General features: G+C 49.4%; 2 protein-coding genes across 9 annotated transcripts in view; one reads left to right on the top strand and one right to left on the bottom strand.

The window, feature by feature from the left end:
- LOC130141518 (GON-4-like protein) overlaps positions 1-2,656 on the bottom strand; it is a 32,145-nt gene extending 29,489 nt beyond the window's left edge. For 4 of the 7 annotated variants that reach the window (XM_056322518.1, XM_056322519.1, XM_056322521.1 and 1 more), the window contains exon 1: positions 1,752-2,566. In XM_056322518.1, the coding sequence (XP_056178493.1) occupies positions 1,752-2,355 (604 nt within the window). In that variant the 5' untranslated portion in view covers positions 2,356-2,566. Of the gene's footprint in view, positions 1-66; positions 1,426-1,751; positions 2,567-2,632 lie in introns of those variants that run through there. The other 3 variants (XM_056322520.1, XM_056322524.1, XM_056322523.1) reach the window with 3 other exon arrangements.
- Positions 2,657-2,722: 66 nt separating this feature from the next.
- On the top strand, positions 2,723-14,546 carry SYT11 (synaptotagmin 11). 2 transcript variants are annotated; one of them, XM_056322531.1, is made up of 4 exons: positions 2,723-2,884; positions 6,304-7,127; positions 9,775-9,895; positions 11,467-14,546. In XM_056322531.1, the coding sequence occupies exons 1-4, from the start codon at positions 2,851-2,853 to the stop codon at positions 11,775-11,777; spliced, it is 1,290 nt and encodes a 429-aa protein (XP_056178506.1). In that variant the 5' UTR covers positions 2,723-2,850; the 3' UTR covers positions 11,778-14,546. The 2 variants fall into 2 exon arrangements, with proteins under 2 accessions (XP_056178506.1, XP_056178505.1); XM_056322530.1 differs by having other exon boundaries at positions 11,464-14,546.
- Positions 14,547-15,426: the final 880 nt, after the last annotated feature.

Below are 15,426 nucleotides of genomic sequence, written 5' to 3'. Positions count from 1 at the left end.
AGAGTTAAGAGGCTGCTGCAATTACAGAAGTTTATCACGACCCATTCAAAACTGCACAAGTCTAACCCAGCTTGTGAAAGTGATGCAGGCAGGCTGAACACTGCAGCAGCAGCCCCATCTTGCTGGAACAGCTCCAGGTAAAGAGATCTCCAGCTATTTCAGTCTTGTTCCCTCCACTACCAGTTCTGCACAGCTACGCTCAAAATTGTTCCTGTCAAACGATCCAGTCACAAAAAGATGATTTGTTTAAAACATGGTTGTACTCCCTGTTGTATAAATGCAACCACAGCAACAAATCGACAGCAGGCACTCCTTCACCCAGACAGGTTATTCACAGCTAGCCCAGCACAGCTGACTGCAACCTTCAGATGCAGTTTCACAGCCCCCTTGGGCCACTTTCAAACTACACTACTGCTGACAGCAGTGGCTACGTGCCCTTCTCACTCCTGCTCTGCAGAGTCCTAGAATACAGCTGGGAACGGAATCCTGTTCCATGCTCCTTTCTCCTGACACAAAAGTAGCTTTCAGTCAAATCAGTGAGCTGATCACAGCAGCAAGAGAACCAGAGATGACACTTTTCACAAGGAAACAAGGAAGCGCCGTCCCTTTTGCTGCAGCCTGTAGTTACACAGGTATACGATTATTAAAAACCAGCTGAAACCTAAAGTTTCACGAACACCTTAATCCAGTAAGAAAACACACTGTCATCCAGTAAAACCAGCTCCCCGACACTGCAGCAGCTGCTGCTCTGGGCTGGCACAGCTGTTGCTGTAGCTGCACAGAAAATCCGATCAGGGAGTTGATCCAGATGGAGAGGAAGAAACACCACCACCCCCACACTTCCCTCACACCCCCACTTTTTTTGCCAGATCCACTCTCCAATCTAACTGAGCTCACTCAAAGATGTATGTCAGAAGAGAAAAAGATTGGGACGGGCCATCTGAGGAAAGAACCACTCACTTCAGTAAGGTTAAAGACAGCTGGAGATACAGAATTACTATCACCTTGACCGTGAACACCTCTTGCCTCCCTTGCCAGCTCACACTTCCACTGAGCAAACCTCAGAGAACACAAAGCTCACCTGGGCTTTCCACAGACTTCCCAAATACCCATGTTCTGCACCAAACCCGCGCCTCGCTATTAACCCAGGGGCTACTTGCATCGCCTGTTGCAGGGGGGCTCAGCAGGGTCCCCCTGGACGTCTACTGCAAACGCCTGAACTATCTTCTGAGAATGATAGCAAATATGGACAAAAACCTCTGAAAGCCAGTATTTCTGGAAGCAGCAGCTCATGCTTTTGCCAGTGTCACAACTCACTAGCCAAACATTTGTTTTGAAAAACCAAAGGGCAGGTGGCCGCTCCACAGCGAAGCCTGGGCTCGCAGAGCCCTGCCAGGGCCAGCGGGAGCCACCCAACACCAGGGCCCACCCCGCTGCCCCCCCCGGAGACCAGCTACCGGGCGCAAGGCCGGGGGGGCAAGGCCGGGGAGCGTGGGCAGGCCTGGAAACCTGCGCATTTTAGTTAGGAAAATTGGAAAAAAGCGAGTTGCAAAGCGCCTGGTGCTCGGCGGCACTAGGGGTAAGCGGCTCCCCAAGTTCCCCGTGAGGTCTGGCCTGTGCTGAGGCCGGCGCCCCCCGGCTCTGCGAGCTGGACGCCCGCCGGCTCGAGGTGCGGCGGAAAAAACAAGCCAGCCACCGGAGCAGCTCGGCCCACCGGGCCGGCCCGGCGCGAGGCGAGCCCTGAGCGTTACCTTCCGCCGCCGCCGAGGGGCCCTCGGGGAGCGGCGGGGACGCGGAGGCCTCCTTCGCGCCCGGCGCCTCCGGAGCGGGGCCCGTGGCCGGCCTGCCCGGGAGCCTCTTCCCGCCCTTCGGCGCCGCTTCCCCGGGCCCCCTCCACAGGGCCGCGCCGCAGGCGGGCTGCCCGCCGGCCCGGCCCGGCCCCGCTCTGGCGGAGGAGGCGCCGCCATCGGCAGCCCCCGCCGAGGAGGAGGCGCCGGTGCCGGGCAGCTCCCCGTCCTCCCCGGCGCCGCCGCGCTCCCGCGGGCTCTGCGGCCCCGCCACGGCCGCTCTCCTCTTCTTGCAGGGCAGCATCTTCAGCGAGAGCGACATCCCGGCGCCCACCTGGAAGAGAGGAAAGCGGCTGGCAGCGGCACTCCGCCGCCCGGGCCGGGCCGCGCCGTCCTGTCCCGTCCCGCTCGCTCCGTAGGAAGCGGAAGCGCCGACCCCCCCGCGCAGGCGCCGCGCCGCCATGTTACCCGGCCGCGGAGCAGCCGCCGCCATGTTGGCGGCGCAGGGGCCGCCGGCGCCGCCGTGACGACGCGGGGCGGCGGGAGCGGCGAGCGCAGCCGCGGCCATCTTGGCTGGGCGACCTGCCCGCTGCCTAGCTCCGGGTCTCCCCCGCCCCCGGCCGCCGCCGCCGCCCCGGGGGGTGATCCCGTGAGGGAGGGAGGGAGGGAGGGCCTGCCCAGTGCTGCCTCCCGCGCCCCCCGCCTCCGCCCGTCAGCCCCGCTGCCGTGTCCCCACGGCGGGGGAGCGGGGGTCACCGGCCCCGCCAGCCCACGCACACGCCCCCGCCGCGCCGCTGCCGCCCGGCCGCTGCCCCGGGAGGCGCCGCCGGAGCCCCGACACTTGCCGAGTCACCGCCGGGCGGCCGCGGGGCGGGGCCGACCGCCGGCTGGCGCGGGAGGGGCGGGCCGGGCCGCCGGGCGGGGCCGGGCGGGGCCTGCGCCGCGTCGGGACCAGTCGGCAGCGCCTGCATCCCGGGCGGCGAGCATCCTCCGGGCGGGGGCCGGCAGTGCGGCGCCTCCGCACCGGGCTGCGCATCCCCGCGGCCCCGGCCTCGGCGGGGCCATGGCGGAGATCACCAGTGTCCACCCCGGCTTCGGTGAGTGGGGCCGGGCCGCGCGGAGGGGCCCCGTCCGCCGCCCCGGCAGCGCCCAGGCGAGGCCCCGCGCCTCCGGGCCCGGGCCCCGCTCGCCGCGCGATGAGCCCCCCCCCCGCCCCCCCCCCGCTCCCTGGTGGTCCCGGCTCCCGCGGGCCGCTCGCCTCCCGCCTCCCGCCCCCCCTCCCCCGCGGCAGCCGCTCCCCCCCGCCCGCCGGCGGCGCCTGGGGCGGTGCCAGCGCTCGACCCCGGGGCCGCGGCGGAGGGGCCGGGCCCGCGGCCGGCCCGGCGGGGAGCAGGTGCGCGGCGGCCCCCGCCGCATGACGTGATGGCGGTGCCGGGCCGCGCCGCGCCCCGGCCTTTGTTCGCGCCTCCCCGGGGGCCGGGGCGGCTGCGGCACCGGCACCGGCGGCCCGGCGAGGCGGGGCCTGCCCGGGCGAGGGGCTTCGCGGGGCGGGGGCCGTGGCGGGCCGAGCCGGGGGCGCTGCGGGCCGGGCCCGGGGCAGCAGCCACAGCCCTGCTACATCATCGGGGCTGCGCGGGCCGGCGTGGCCGCGGGCCAGGCGGTGGCGGGGGCCCCGCGGTGGCGCGGCTCCCGGGCCGGCCGCGGACGGACCCTCCCGAGCGGTGGCGGCTCGGTTTTAAGATGCTTTTTCCCGGTAGTGCGGTGGGTGCCCGTGTCGGTTGGGTTTCTCCAGGCCCGAAGATTACAGGTGCTGCCCCTGCCCGGCCTTCGGCAGCAGCCGGCCTTCCCCTCGCTGCACCTTGCCTTTAAATCCTGAAGTACTTAGTAATAATTCTCCATACTACATCCTTTATCCCCTGTACAACACATCTGCTCACCTTTTACCATCTGTCTTCCCTGGGACCCGTGAGCCACGTGCTGTCATAATTTAACCGCTGGCCGCCGTATGGGTATAATCAGCAAAGGCCAGTTTTAAAAGGAAACTTCCGATGAATTTTTTTTGTCAATTGAGAAAGAATTCCATATCCCCAAAACCTGGGTTTGTTTCAGCTAAGTCCTCGGATCACATCAGAACAAAGATGTCTTGTACAAAGTTTGAACAAAAAAGCACGGTTCTGCTCTTTTGGGGAGGGGAGACAGGCTGCGGTGCCGTTCAGAATGGACGTTGTGCGTAGCAAAGTGCATTGAAAGTTGCAGGAGCTTAATTAAAATTGGGTTTAGGCAGCTGTACCTCAGGAGTTTTCGACTGTAACGAGTCATGGAGACAGGACTGATGAATATGAAACAATAAGGTGTAAGTAGGAGCCTTCAGCCAGGAAAAGAGGGGTGTCACAAGCAGCACAGAGTAGGGAATGATCGCTCCCTGTTTCTTCCACCGGCAAGAACAGGCATCAGATGAAATGAGGTGGGGTGGGCTCAAAATAAAAGCCCTGGTTTTCTCGTGCCACATAATTAAGCTGAGGAACTCTTTGCCACAGAATGCGATGGGAGCCAAATCTAAGAGTTAAGATAATTCAGTGGAAGAAGGATCACAAAGACTTGCTAAAGTGCTTTCTAGTGTGACTGCTGGTTGCTTCTTCTGAAGTTGTCCCATCGGATCTGCAGGAAATGAAGGTAGAAGAGCTGGTTCTAAGAAGACACAATAGAAACAAAACACACACACACACACAAAAGAGATCAGAATAAGAACAGAATTTTGGCATTTGTCCTTTTTTTTTGCGTATCCACTGAAGTTGTTAATATCTGTATATGGCTGAGTTGTATTCAAATTCAAAAGACCACTTGCCTCCTTTCAAAGAGGGAACATTAAATAACAAAATTAAGGGGTTTTTTTGGGGGGGGTGTTTTGGTAATATTCCAAATTCTTCTTGCTTTCATTAGTTGAGTCCAAAGCTATACTCGCAGTGGGGTCTGAGAGATTTATCTGTGACATTGGTCACCATTGCGAAAGACTTCCCGTTCCAGGCAGGGAAGGCTTCTCTCTAACCCAAAGCGACTTTGCCATTTTTGCAAAAAGGAGACATATTTGCTGGAAAATCAGAGTTTTCCCTAAGCCTATCAGATATTTAGATTATAGTCCGGCAGTCTCATCTTCTTGCCTGTTAACCTCAATAAAATAGTAATGTGGAAAGAACAGAGAAAATACAAAATCGAGGTGCTCTTTGTAGCCTCAAGTATGAGGTTGGAAGATTGTTTTGTGCTGTTTGTGGTACAGAATGAAGACAGGAAGATCAGACAAGCTTACCTTTTTTACTAGCTGTTCCATTTAGCTGTTGCTATGAGTGTCATGATGATTTTTGGTTTTCCTTTTTACTGTGGAAGCAGTTTGTACAATTTGCGCAGAAAGAGACATAGGGTCAGAGGGCTTTTTTGTTTGCTTGCTTCTCCACATCCACCCACCCCCCTCAAAAAAAAATTGCTTTAATAAGCAGTAGTACAGTAACAAGTTGCAAGAAGAGCCTGGCTCTACCTTCCCTATGACCTCCCACCAAGAAACTGAAGACAGCAAAAAGATCCCTCGCTTTTCCTTCCCTTTTAAGACTGAACAAACCCCGTTCTTTCGGTTTCTCCTCATCTTCCATCTGCTTTCCGTTCTCCATCCACTCAAACTTTTTCATCGTCTTGGTGGCCCTTGACTGGAATTGCTGGAGGATGCCAGTATAATGTACTGGGGAGCTCACCAGTACTGGCTTCGTTCTGTATCTTGGTGATACTTCTCCGAAGTCAGCCGTTACAAATAGAAAATAAATAGCATAGTTGCTAAAAATTAACATAGTGCCTTTTTATTCTGGCTTGTCATCACTGAAGAACCATAGTTGACACAAGCTCTAGAAAATATCAGATAATCCCTAAATCCAAATACAGGATTTTCTGTCTGTTGTTTCTGGACATTGGATTTCCACATGAAATTTTGTGCATCCCATTGGCCCAGGATCTGCCACGAGGGGCTAGGACAAACCAGTCACACATTTCAGGCCAAAGGGATTTTTAAAAGAGTGTTAATAAAGGATAACTCCAGATCCAGTGTTATGGCCATATTTATTGCTCCCTTCTTGTTGTTAAAATAGAATTGTGTAATGTTTCTGAACAGGGCGTTAAAAAAACCAAAAATAATGCTTCCTGCAAATCAAGAAACCATATTCCTGTGGAGCTGTGGAGATGCTGGTAATGCGGGAGCTCGATTTGGCAAGATCAGGCAATCAATCATTTGAAATTCTTAGCACATGAAACACAGGTCAAGCATGCCTTAGGAGTGTAAAACTGGTTCCCACATGGGAAAATATAAATTTAAGGATGTAATTTTTTTTATTCTGGGGAAGCTTTGATACCAAGATGGTTGAATTAAAAACAGCGTGGTGGTATGGTATCGATCTCTGTCCGGATGTGCTTGGCCCTCTAGGGGCATGGCCACTGTGAAGGTACGAGCTCGGTCCTGACTGCCTTGTCTTCTCCGCAGATGTCTCGCCAGTTGTGGCAGGCCTCATTGGTGCTACTGTCCTGGTGGTTTCTGTCTCCGTAACAGTTTTTGTGTGGACATGCTGTCACCAGCAAGCAGAAAAGAAGCACAAAACCCCACCGTATAAATTCATTCACATGTTGAAAGGCATCAGTATCTATCCGGAGACCTTGAGTAACAAGAAGAAAATTAACCGAATCCGGAGAGACAAGAATGGCACTCCTAAGGAGACTGGAAGGGGAAACCTCTTGGTGGATGCTGCTGAATCTGGTTTAATAGGCTCTGATAAGGCTCCTGATGGGCCAAACGCAGCCCCCCATGTCGACCAGCTCCCGATAAAAGTAGATTATGGAGATGAACTAAGTCCAGATCAAAGCCTCACTCCAGGAGGAAGTAAAACCTCCTCCCCATCTTCTCCAGGGGATGACGTCATGTTGGGCGAACTGACTTTCTTAGTGGACTACAACTTCCCTAAAAAAGCGCTGGTAGTTACCATTCAGGAGGCTCACGGGCTGCCAGTGATGGATGAGCATACTCAGAGCTCTGACCCTTACATCAAGATGACAATTCTTCCAGATAAAAGGCATCGAGTGAAGACTCGCGTACTTCGCAAGACACTGGACCCAGTCTTTGATGAGACCTTCACCTTCTATGGCATCCCGTACAGCCAGCTCCAGGATTTGGTGCTTCATTTCCTCGTGCTGAGCTTTGATCGCTTTTCTCGAGATGATGTTATTGGAGAAGTCATGGTGCCCCTTGCAGGGGTGGATCCGAGCACTGGAAAGGTTCAGCTGACCAGGGAGATCCTCAAAAGGAACATACAAGTAAGTCGCTTTGTATAGTGTGACACAAGACTCCTTGCATTGTATTTGATTCCAGTTCTTTTCATCCAGGAGCCTCCATGGTTTAATAAGCAGAAATCCTGGAAATCCTTAGCTGTGAAACACATTTTTCCACAGATTCGTGTTACTAGTAGCGCGATGGCTGTGCTCTTTTAGCTAGGCAGTACTGTGCTTGTGGTTCTGGTGATTTGATAAGGCATGGTCACTATTTAGGCCTAGAAACGACGACTGTTATAATATGGTCTGACCATGTTAAACACCTACACTTGTAATTATCTACATCTGAACTGTTACTGTAAGCTGTAAGTAAGTGGGAATGCACCAGCGGAGTCTGACATGATTCCTCTTGTCCTGAAGCAGATGCCTAAATCAGCTCAGATGAACCCACCTTGGATGACAATTTTTTTCTCACTCAAGAAGACAACGTGTCTAAGATGGCTTTGCCAAATGTAGAGATCTAAAATTTAGGTGAAGTGAATCCCACTCTTAGTGTCTGGTGCTGTAAACTAGAAAGCTGAGCCATCCGTGTAAGATACTGAGGTTACGTTGGGGAAGGTGGCTGCTGTCCTCCAAAAACACATTGTCTTCTGGTAGGAGGGTGAGGTGGTACTTCAGATTTTTATTTTCTTCCTTAGTTTATTTCTGCTACCCGTCGTCCAGGTTCAACAGAAAACGGCGCTTGGGCTCACTTGTTGCCTTAACGTATTGGAAGTTGTTGCTGAGCTCTGTAAAATACTTCATTATGTCCCAGAGTGGCAGTATTTTAATTGAAAAGTTTTTTCAACTATATGGGGCACTTTGGTTTTTTTGTTTTGAAGTTCTTTAAAGGAGACTGTGTGTCAGTGACTTAAAACAAAACAAAAGAATCCCAACAAAACAAGAGTCCTGGTAATTACTTTGCTTTTCTTAGGTTCTTGGGATGCTTTACATTATAATTAATCAAGTGGCTGGTTTAGGTTCTTTAAATATTCTTTTCAGTGCATTGACCGTATCTCTTAGAGGTCATAGACTAAAAATAGAGGAAAAAAGTCACACTAAATAAAAATAGTTTTAATCAAGGATTCAAATTATGTAACATTTATTAGTAATCAGAAATAGATTTACCTTGGTGTCAGGTGTGCATTCTTGAAAACCTGCATAGCTCCACAATGCCAAAGCAGCTGTTACGGAACAAAGTTTTCAATGTCAGGAAATTTCAAAATCCGGAATACAAAGTTGCATTTAAAACCCAGTAAATTATTACACAGATCCAAGCCAGCAGAGGCGTACCTCCCATCCTCATGAATATTCCCAATAATTTCTAACAGCCAGTCTGAGAATGCAAATTACTTGGAAGTAACGGCATTAAATTCCTTTGGATCAAAAGAACCCCCAAACCCTTTACAATGTACGCACACCCCCACCCCGGCCTCCCAATACTCTTTCTGGCTGCCGTATTCAGGTTGATTTCTAGCCAGGGAGCCAAAGTTCTGAATGTTTCCCTTCTGGGGCCAGGAACTTGCTCATATATTTGCTCTCCTCCCAAAATTTTGCATGAGCAGAATTACCCTTCTTTCCTTGCATTTGGAAAACTTGTCTGAAACACACAGGAACCACTCCGATAAGAAGAAACCACCAAAACCATGATGAACATTTTCCATTTTAAAGTTTACACGCAGAACTTTTTCCCAACTGAGTAACAGCAGTTGAAGGAACACCTTCATCTCTTGGGTGATTGCCAGAGCATTTAGTGTGACATTCACCAGTTTGAAGTGAGAAAAATTCCTTTTCTTGGGGACACCCCCTCGAGCCTTTGCTCTGCAGGGTTAGCAGTACCAGGCACCGCTGGGGGCAGGAGGAGGGCCAGGTACTGAAGTCAAGATCTTCAGCAGGCAGCTGCTGGCGTGGTGGCAGGGATGTGCAGCGATGGCAGCAGTGCCATTGGCGCGTTGCTGACACCCCGTGAGTTCATACCCATCGCTAATACCGTTTGCCTTGGTAGCAAATAAACTTAATCTAAATCAGTGCCATCTCAGTGAAAGCTAGCGAGTGCCATCTGGCAACCAGAACTAATTATCTTAGTATTACGTTACTCTTTGAGAGGATACACAGCAAGTTTAACTGAGTAAAGCTGGTTTTATCTTCATATACCTTCATCCTGTACCTTTGCAGGCTATGATGGGGAAGCTGTCAGAGCATGCCTAGGGAACGTGAGGTGCTTGGCCATTGAAGCTCCACCAAAAGTCAATGAAACTTAAGCTCCTAAACCCCACAGATGCCTCTAGCAGCAGACCTCAAAAGGCAGCCACAGCTGCTGTGCTCTGGGAAGGTGCCCACCGGGTTTGCCCTCATGGAAACACAGAATTCCAGGGGAGAGGCTGTAGTGATGCTTGCTGAGCTCAGCAGGTGTGGGGTGAACAGTGCAGCATGATTGACCTGATGCCACTTGCTCCTTCTCCCAGGGGCTCCTCCTGCCCGAGGCACTTCAATGGCCTGCGGCTCATTTTCCAACTTTTTAGGCATTTATTAGCACAAGGAAAGGAAATTCTGGTGACCTCCACCAACATTTGCCCCTATTTATATGACTGTCTTGTCCTAAAAAGTTCTTTCTGTTTTGGGGTTTTTTGTTTGTTTGTTTGTTTTTTCACAGAAATGCATTAGCAGAGGGGAGCTGCAAGTCTCCTTGTCTTACCAGCCGGTGGCACAGAGAATGACCGTTGTGGTGCTGAAAGCCAGACATTTGCCAAAGATGGATATCACTGGCCTCTCAGGTAGAAGCTATTTTCTCCAGCTCTAAATGCATGGGGGGGAGGGGGGGGGGGGGATCCCCAATTTCCTTTTCAGATCTTTTCACCCGTCTTATCTGAAGGATTTCTTTGCGCATTTTTCCTCAAACTCTTTCTAAGGGCGCTGGGTCGCTGCGAGTAATCCGTCCCTCGCCAGCAGATGGTTGTACAAACAAGACCACGTCCTTCCTGCTGTGAGACCAACAGTTGCATCTTTCTGGCATCGCCGGGGTTGTGGATGAAGACAGTGTTTTCCATATTTAGCAGAATCTCCGTGTTGCTTTTGGCCAGAGCGCGCAGGCTCCGTGTCTCCACGCTGCTGTCACTCCTCGCTGCCCTTAGCAGCGTTTTTGCCGCGGCACAACTGCTGCTCGCTGCATCTGCCGCAAACCCTGCCCCTGGAAGAGGAGAGTGAAAGAGGGCAAGCGTAAGAAAGAGGAGTGATAGACTCAGAATAGAGAGGGGCAAATTCATACAACATTAGAAAAAATGCTGCTTTTTTTTTTCTTTTTTGTTGTTTTGGCTGGTTTTGTTGTTCCTCTGTTTGGGGAGAAGAGCAGCTGTTCTGGTTTTCCTATTTTGCAGTTGCGGATTCTCAGACTCCTGAATCCCCTTAGCAAAGTTTCCTTCAGATTATGGGAAAATGGTTAGAATCAACTCGAGAGTCAATAACAGACTGACTGATAACAAATTTAGTCCTGGTTTTGTGGCTTTCTTCTGTACGCCTCAGAAAGAATGCGGACTAGGCTTAATTCTCTATTGTAGGCCTTAATTTTTTTTTTAAAAAAAAGCTTTCTATGTGTGGTCTCCCACTACAGAATAAATTTTTTGGTAAGTGTTCTTCTCCCTGCTGAATCTTGTAAGGTTAACATCACTTCTTTATGTGATCTTTACATTATGCATAAGCTCATCATTTCAGTTGGATAAAAAAAGTGAAAATTAACTAATGTCAGCTGGGCAAAAACTTGGGTTACATGAAAAAACCCCACTGTGTGCGTGGTATCTTAATTTAAATCCTAAACAAGTATCCGCATAAAGAGCGAGCTGACTGATAAAGTGAGGCTGATGGAGACGTGAAGGCTTTATTTTAAACTTTCTTCTTTTTCAGTACCTTCCACTAGAAACGTTTTCCATCTGCAAGTTCTTAAAACTGTTTTGACACTTTGTTGGGCCATTTTCTGAAACAGGGTAAAAATATTTCTTGTTATAGATGACAGCAAAGAGTGAAAGTTTTGGCTAATTAGGCACTAACCTCATCAAAAAGCTGCCCATTTGGTATTTCTGGGAGTAATTACTGCCATTTCACGTGCAACTTGCTTCCCCTCCCAATCCCCATGCAATGTCCATGAAGAACTTGGGCTGCTAACATCAGCTGGTTGCTTTGCAGTGAGAAAATACGCCAACAACACCCCCCTCCTGGGGCGGCTGGAGTGAGTAGCCAACATTCACACCGTTTACTTGAGCTCGCTCAAGTTCAGTGAGCTAAAACCTACCCGTTACTTGCAGGAGCATTGCTGGGCTGTGTTATTAGTTTATTTCTCTCTCTCCTCCAGCAGATCCGTACGTTAAGGTGAATGTTTATTACGGAAGAAAGCGCATAGCAAAAAAGAAGACTCACGTGAAGAAGTGCACTTTGAATCCTGTCTTCAACGAATCCTTCATTTATGATATCCCCATTGATCTCCTTCCTGACATCAGCATTGAATTCCTAGTTATCGATTTTGACCGTACCACAAAGAACGAAGTGGTGGGACGGCTGATTTTGGGAGCACACAGCATCACTGCAGCTGGTGTGGAACACTGGCGAGAGGTGTGTGAGAATCCTAGAAAGCCAGTGGCCAAATGGCACAGCCTGAGCGAATACTAGCAGAGGTGGCGGCAGCGACAGCCGACTTGTAGAACAGACTTAAACCTTGTTTTAGCTGTAGAACTAAACTTTCGTAAGAAGCAGCAGCTGATTGGTTCTCTAGTGATGTGATTTTGCAGGGCACTAAAATTCTAAAGAGCATTAAATGAAAAAAAAAAAAAGATACCACGAATATATATAACAGTGTAATCACGCTATTGCATGCCTAATACAAACTGAAATTAGTATAACTACCAATATCAAGTTGCAGATTTTAATACAATTATCTGTCACTATGGAAGTTGTGTTTGTGCCGAACTGTCTTTGCTGGTATTCACCAAGATTGGCCTGTCTTTATTAGGCTTCTCCCAAAGTTTCTGAATTCTGCTGTTTAACCTCTAGTTTCTTGTTAGTTTGCCTGCCCATTGGTTCTTGCAGTTCTGTTCTTTGCTGGTTTGGGAGTACCAACCGCATTTCCGTATAAAGGTGGTTTAGAATTCTGCACTAGCGCAAAAGGAAAATACAGGGAAAATGGCACTTTCCTTCAGAAAAGAAATAGTTCTGTTGTCAGGTACCGAAATACTTGCCGTTGCAATGTGCTTGTGGAGGAGCTGTAAGGTCACAACATCAAAGATTTGCATCTAAAACTCAAACACCAACAAACTGATCGCGTTGCTTTTGCCAACATGGAAGTTAGCACAGGCATGATCTCAGAGACTATCAGAACTGGGGAAACTCTGCTCCATTGCATTTTATTTAACCCTGTCTGTGCATGAAGGGCTGAAGAAAAAAACCCAAAACCTGCTATGTCATTGATTGGTTAAGGAAGCTCTTGCTGATTCTTCTAAACATTGAATGTGAAATTCTACATGATTGATAAGTTCTGTTATCGCGGTGTAACATACCTGAGACAGGAAAGAATCTTGGGGGAAGGGGTTTTAAGTAGAAAAATTAACAAAGCCTCCCTTCATTCCTGCTTGAGTCAATTTGTGTTGCATATGATCTTGTAGTTACCCAGAGCCAGCTCTTAAGAAAAGGAATAAACACAGGGGAAAGCCTGTCACAACAAAATGTGTCGGGCTCTTCAAGAAGTTAATTTTCAGAGTTTCAAGGCAGCTCGAGTTCATTCTTAAATTGTGAATGACTTCTGAGACTTGGGCTATGCTTACCGTCACCTCTGAAGTGTAAAACCGTTACATGGCGAGTGTGACCTGTAGCACTTCAGGCTATTAACCCTGACTAGTCAGAAGTTTTGAACAGAAGTTCATAGAATCAAGTTCCATGATCACAAGTTTGGAAGTCGCTGCGTTAGATGTGATGGTAACGCCCTCACCTGTCAACTGGCTTTGTACAAGACACCAGCATCCTGGCAAGTAACGCGATTTGGCTTCTTATCACAGTCAAGCCAGGAAAGATACAAGGATGATAATTGGCAGAACATAATCAATTGTAAACGTTGTTGGTAAACCGAAAGAAATAGTTACAACCAGCTGTAGAAATTAAAATTATTTCTGAACTCTCCAATGGAAATACAAAGCAGAAGTGAGCTTGCAAAGAGGCACGTAGGAGACCGCAAATTTTCAGTAAACATTTTGTTGATTCCAGGCAGCCAGTCTGTTCTGTGCCCTGTGGAATGTAAATAATGTATTATAATTAAAAAAAAATCAAGATCACTTATTAATTACTTACAGGACTTGACTACTGAATTTTAAAGCCCTGTTGGAAAAATGATCCTTTCTACCTTCATACTAATGAAAGTAGAGTAATTGAGCAAGGCTTACTCAGTGTCCTCTCCAGCCACCGTGTAAAGCCACAGCTGCTGGGAAGGCTCTTCGTGCAAACAGTCAGCACTTTGTTAGTTGGCAATACTTTGGCGTCTCTTCCTACGAAATTATTTTTGGAAAGTTGAATTTTCTCACCCATAGCTAGTTACTCATTGAAACTTCCTTCCAGGCAGAGTGTCCCTTTAGCAACAGAAGTCACACTGAAGCTGAAGCTCTCTATTTCTCGGCCTTGCATGGCAGGCAGAAGCATGGACTGTGTTCGTGCTTTATCGATCCTGATTACGAGGATTTCTGCCTGAGGTTATTAGATTTTATCTTTGTCTTAAATGCTTTCTAGCTCATGCTGTATTGGTGGCTCACAGCCACAAACCAGAGAACGAGTTCTCCCTTGGAAATTGGTGTAGATCTATTTCAACCCTAGTTTTTGCACTAAGCAGTTGTGTTGCTGAAGTTTAGCAACTGTCACGACTTTTCCTCAGAACATGCTTTCCAGCACCGCTCCAAACATCTGGATAGGACATACTAACAACAACAAAATTCCCTTTTTCCCTCCGGTGTGAAAAGCATGCTTAAGCCTAGATGATCTCCTTAAGATTCCTTTAGTTGAAAAGGAAAGATGAACTTCTTGTCAAGGAAACATGCTCAGGGTAAATAGACTTAGGCTATCGGGCAGATAGGAGTAGCTCCAACACTCTTCTGGAATAATAGGAAACTGAAGATGTGCAGATATATATTTTTTAAAACGTAAAATAGACAGTAAGTGACAGCGGACTCACTGTAAAATCTCCCAGGTGTGGTTATTCTTTACCTTGTGTCTTCTATTGTAAAACTAACTTGGACAGTTACAACTTTGTGTGAAAAAAAGAAAAAAAAAAAGGCAAAAAACCTAACTCAACATGTGTGAAACTGCATAATGCTATAAGCTAATCTACATTATGTAATGCTATCTTGTATGTTGAATTTGTTAACGCACATCGAGCGTGCAAATAAAAATGAAATCACTTTAGCTACTGACTGTGTGCCGTGTTTGACCGTGGGCAACACATCCATGACCACACCGCACACTTTTAAGAATGTGTTTCTAAAAGCATTTATTTCTGCTGTGGCAATCCAAGGGAAAAGCACGCACAAAACGTGCCTCAGAGACACAGAGGAAGGTGACAGAATCCTGGCCAGTGATGTAGAACATCATCACTTAAGCGCTAGCGCATACAGAAACTTGGTACGCAGCGTTACAATTTGGCACGAATGGATATTCGTTGGCTAAGCTGAATCGAAGTGAAAAAATAGGCTCAGGTGGGCAGGAAAAGAGGCCGTTTGGCTCAAAGTTCTGTGATTTAGAAGTGTTCCTGGATTCCTGGTCAGAACTGAATTATCCAGGAACACTTTTGTCCATCTCGCCCTCTGCGAGATGCAACAGTCTCCCTTAGTGCAGCGATCTGGCTCCTGTGACTTGTTTTCCTGCAGCCCCACGTCAGCCCCACACAGAACAATATTGCTGGGCACAAAGCCACGTCTTTAGAGAACGCCAAATAGCGGAGAGCAGCGAGCCGCGTTTCCCCAGCAACACAGACTCCAGCGAGCGCTTCAGCGCCGCGCTTCACGCTTTTGTGGTGGCTTCCCACGTAGCAAAGGGCCCATCTCCAGAGGTGCTTTAGGTGTCCCCCTACTTAGAATGAGCTTCAGGTCTCAGCTTCAAGGAGCCAGACAGTTTCAGCCCAAGCTTTACAGAAACATCGCCCAAGGTCCCGTAACCAGGAATGTGGCTGGTGCTGCGGCTCTCCGCAGGCGGGAGCTTCCCAGCCTTCCACGCCACGTGGGAAGTGCACTCGGGAGTCCCTCCCCTGCCTTCTCCAGTAGAAACGCACCACAGTTAACAGGAGCAG

This window comes from Falco biarmicus, chromosome 19, assembly GCF_023638135.1.
Source record: "Falco biarmicus isolate bFalBia1 chromosome 19, bFalBia1.pri, whole genome shotgun sequence".
Classification (NCBI taxonomy): domain Eukaryota; kingdom Metazoa; phylum Chordata; class Aves; order Falconiformes; family Falconidae; genus Falco; species Falco biarmicus.
Note: the sequence above shows the minus strand (reverse complement) of the source record. Positions and strands in the feature narration are given on the sequence as shown.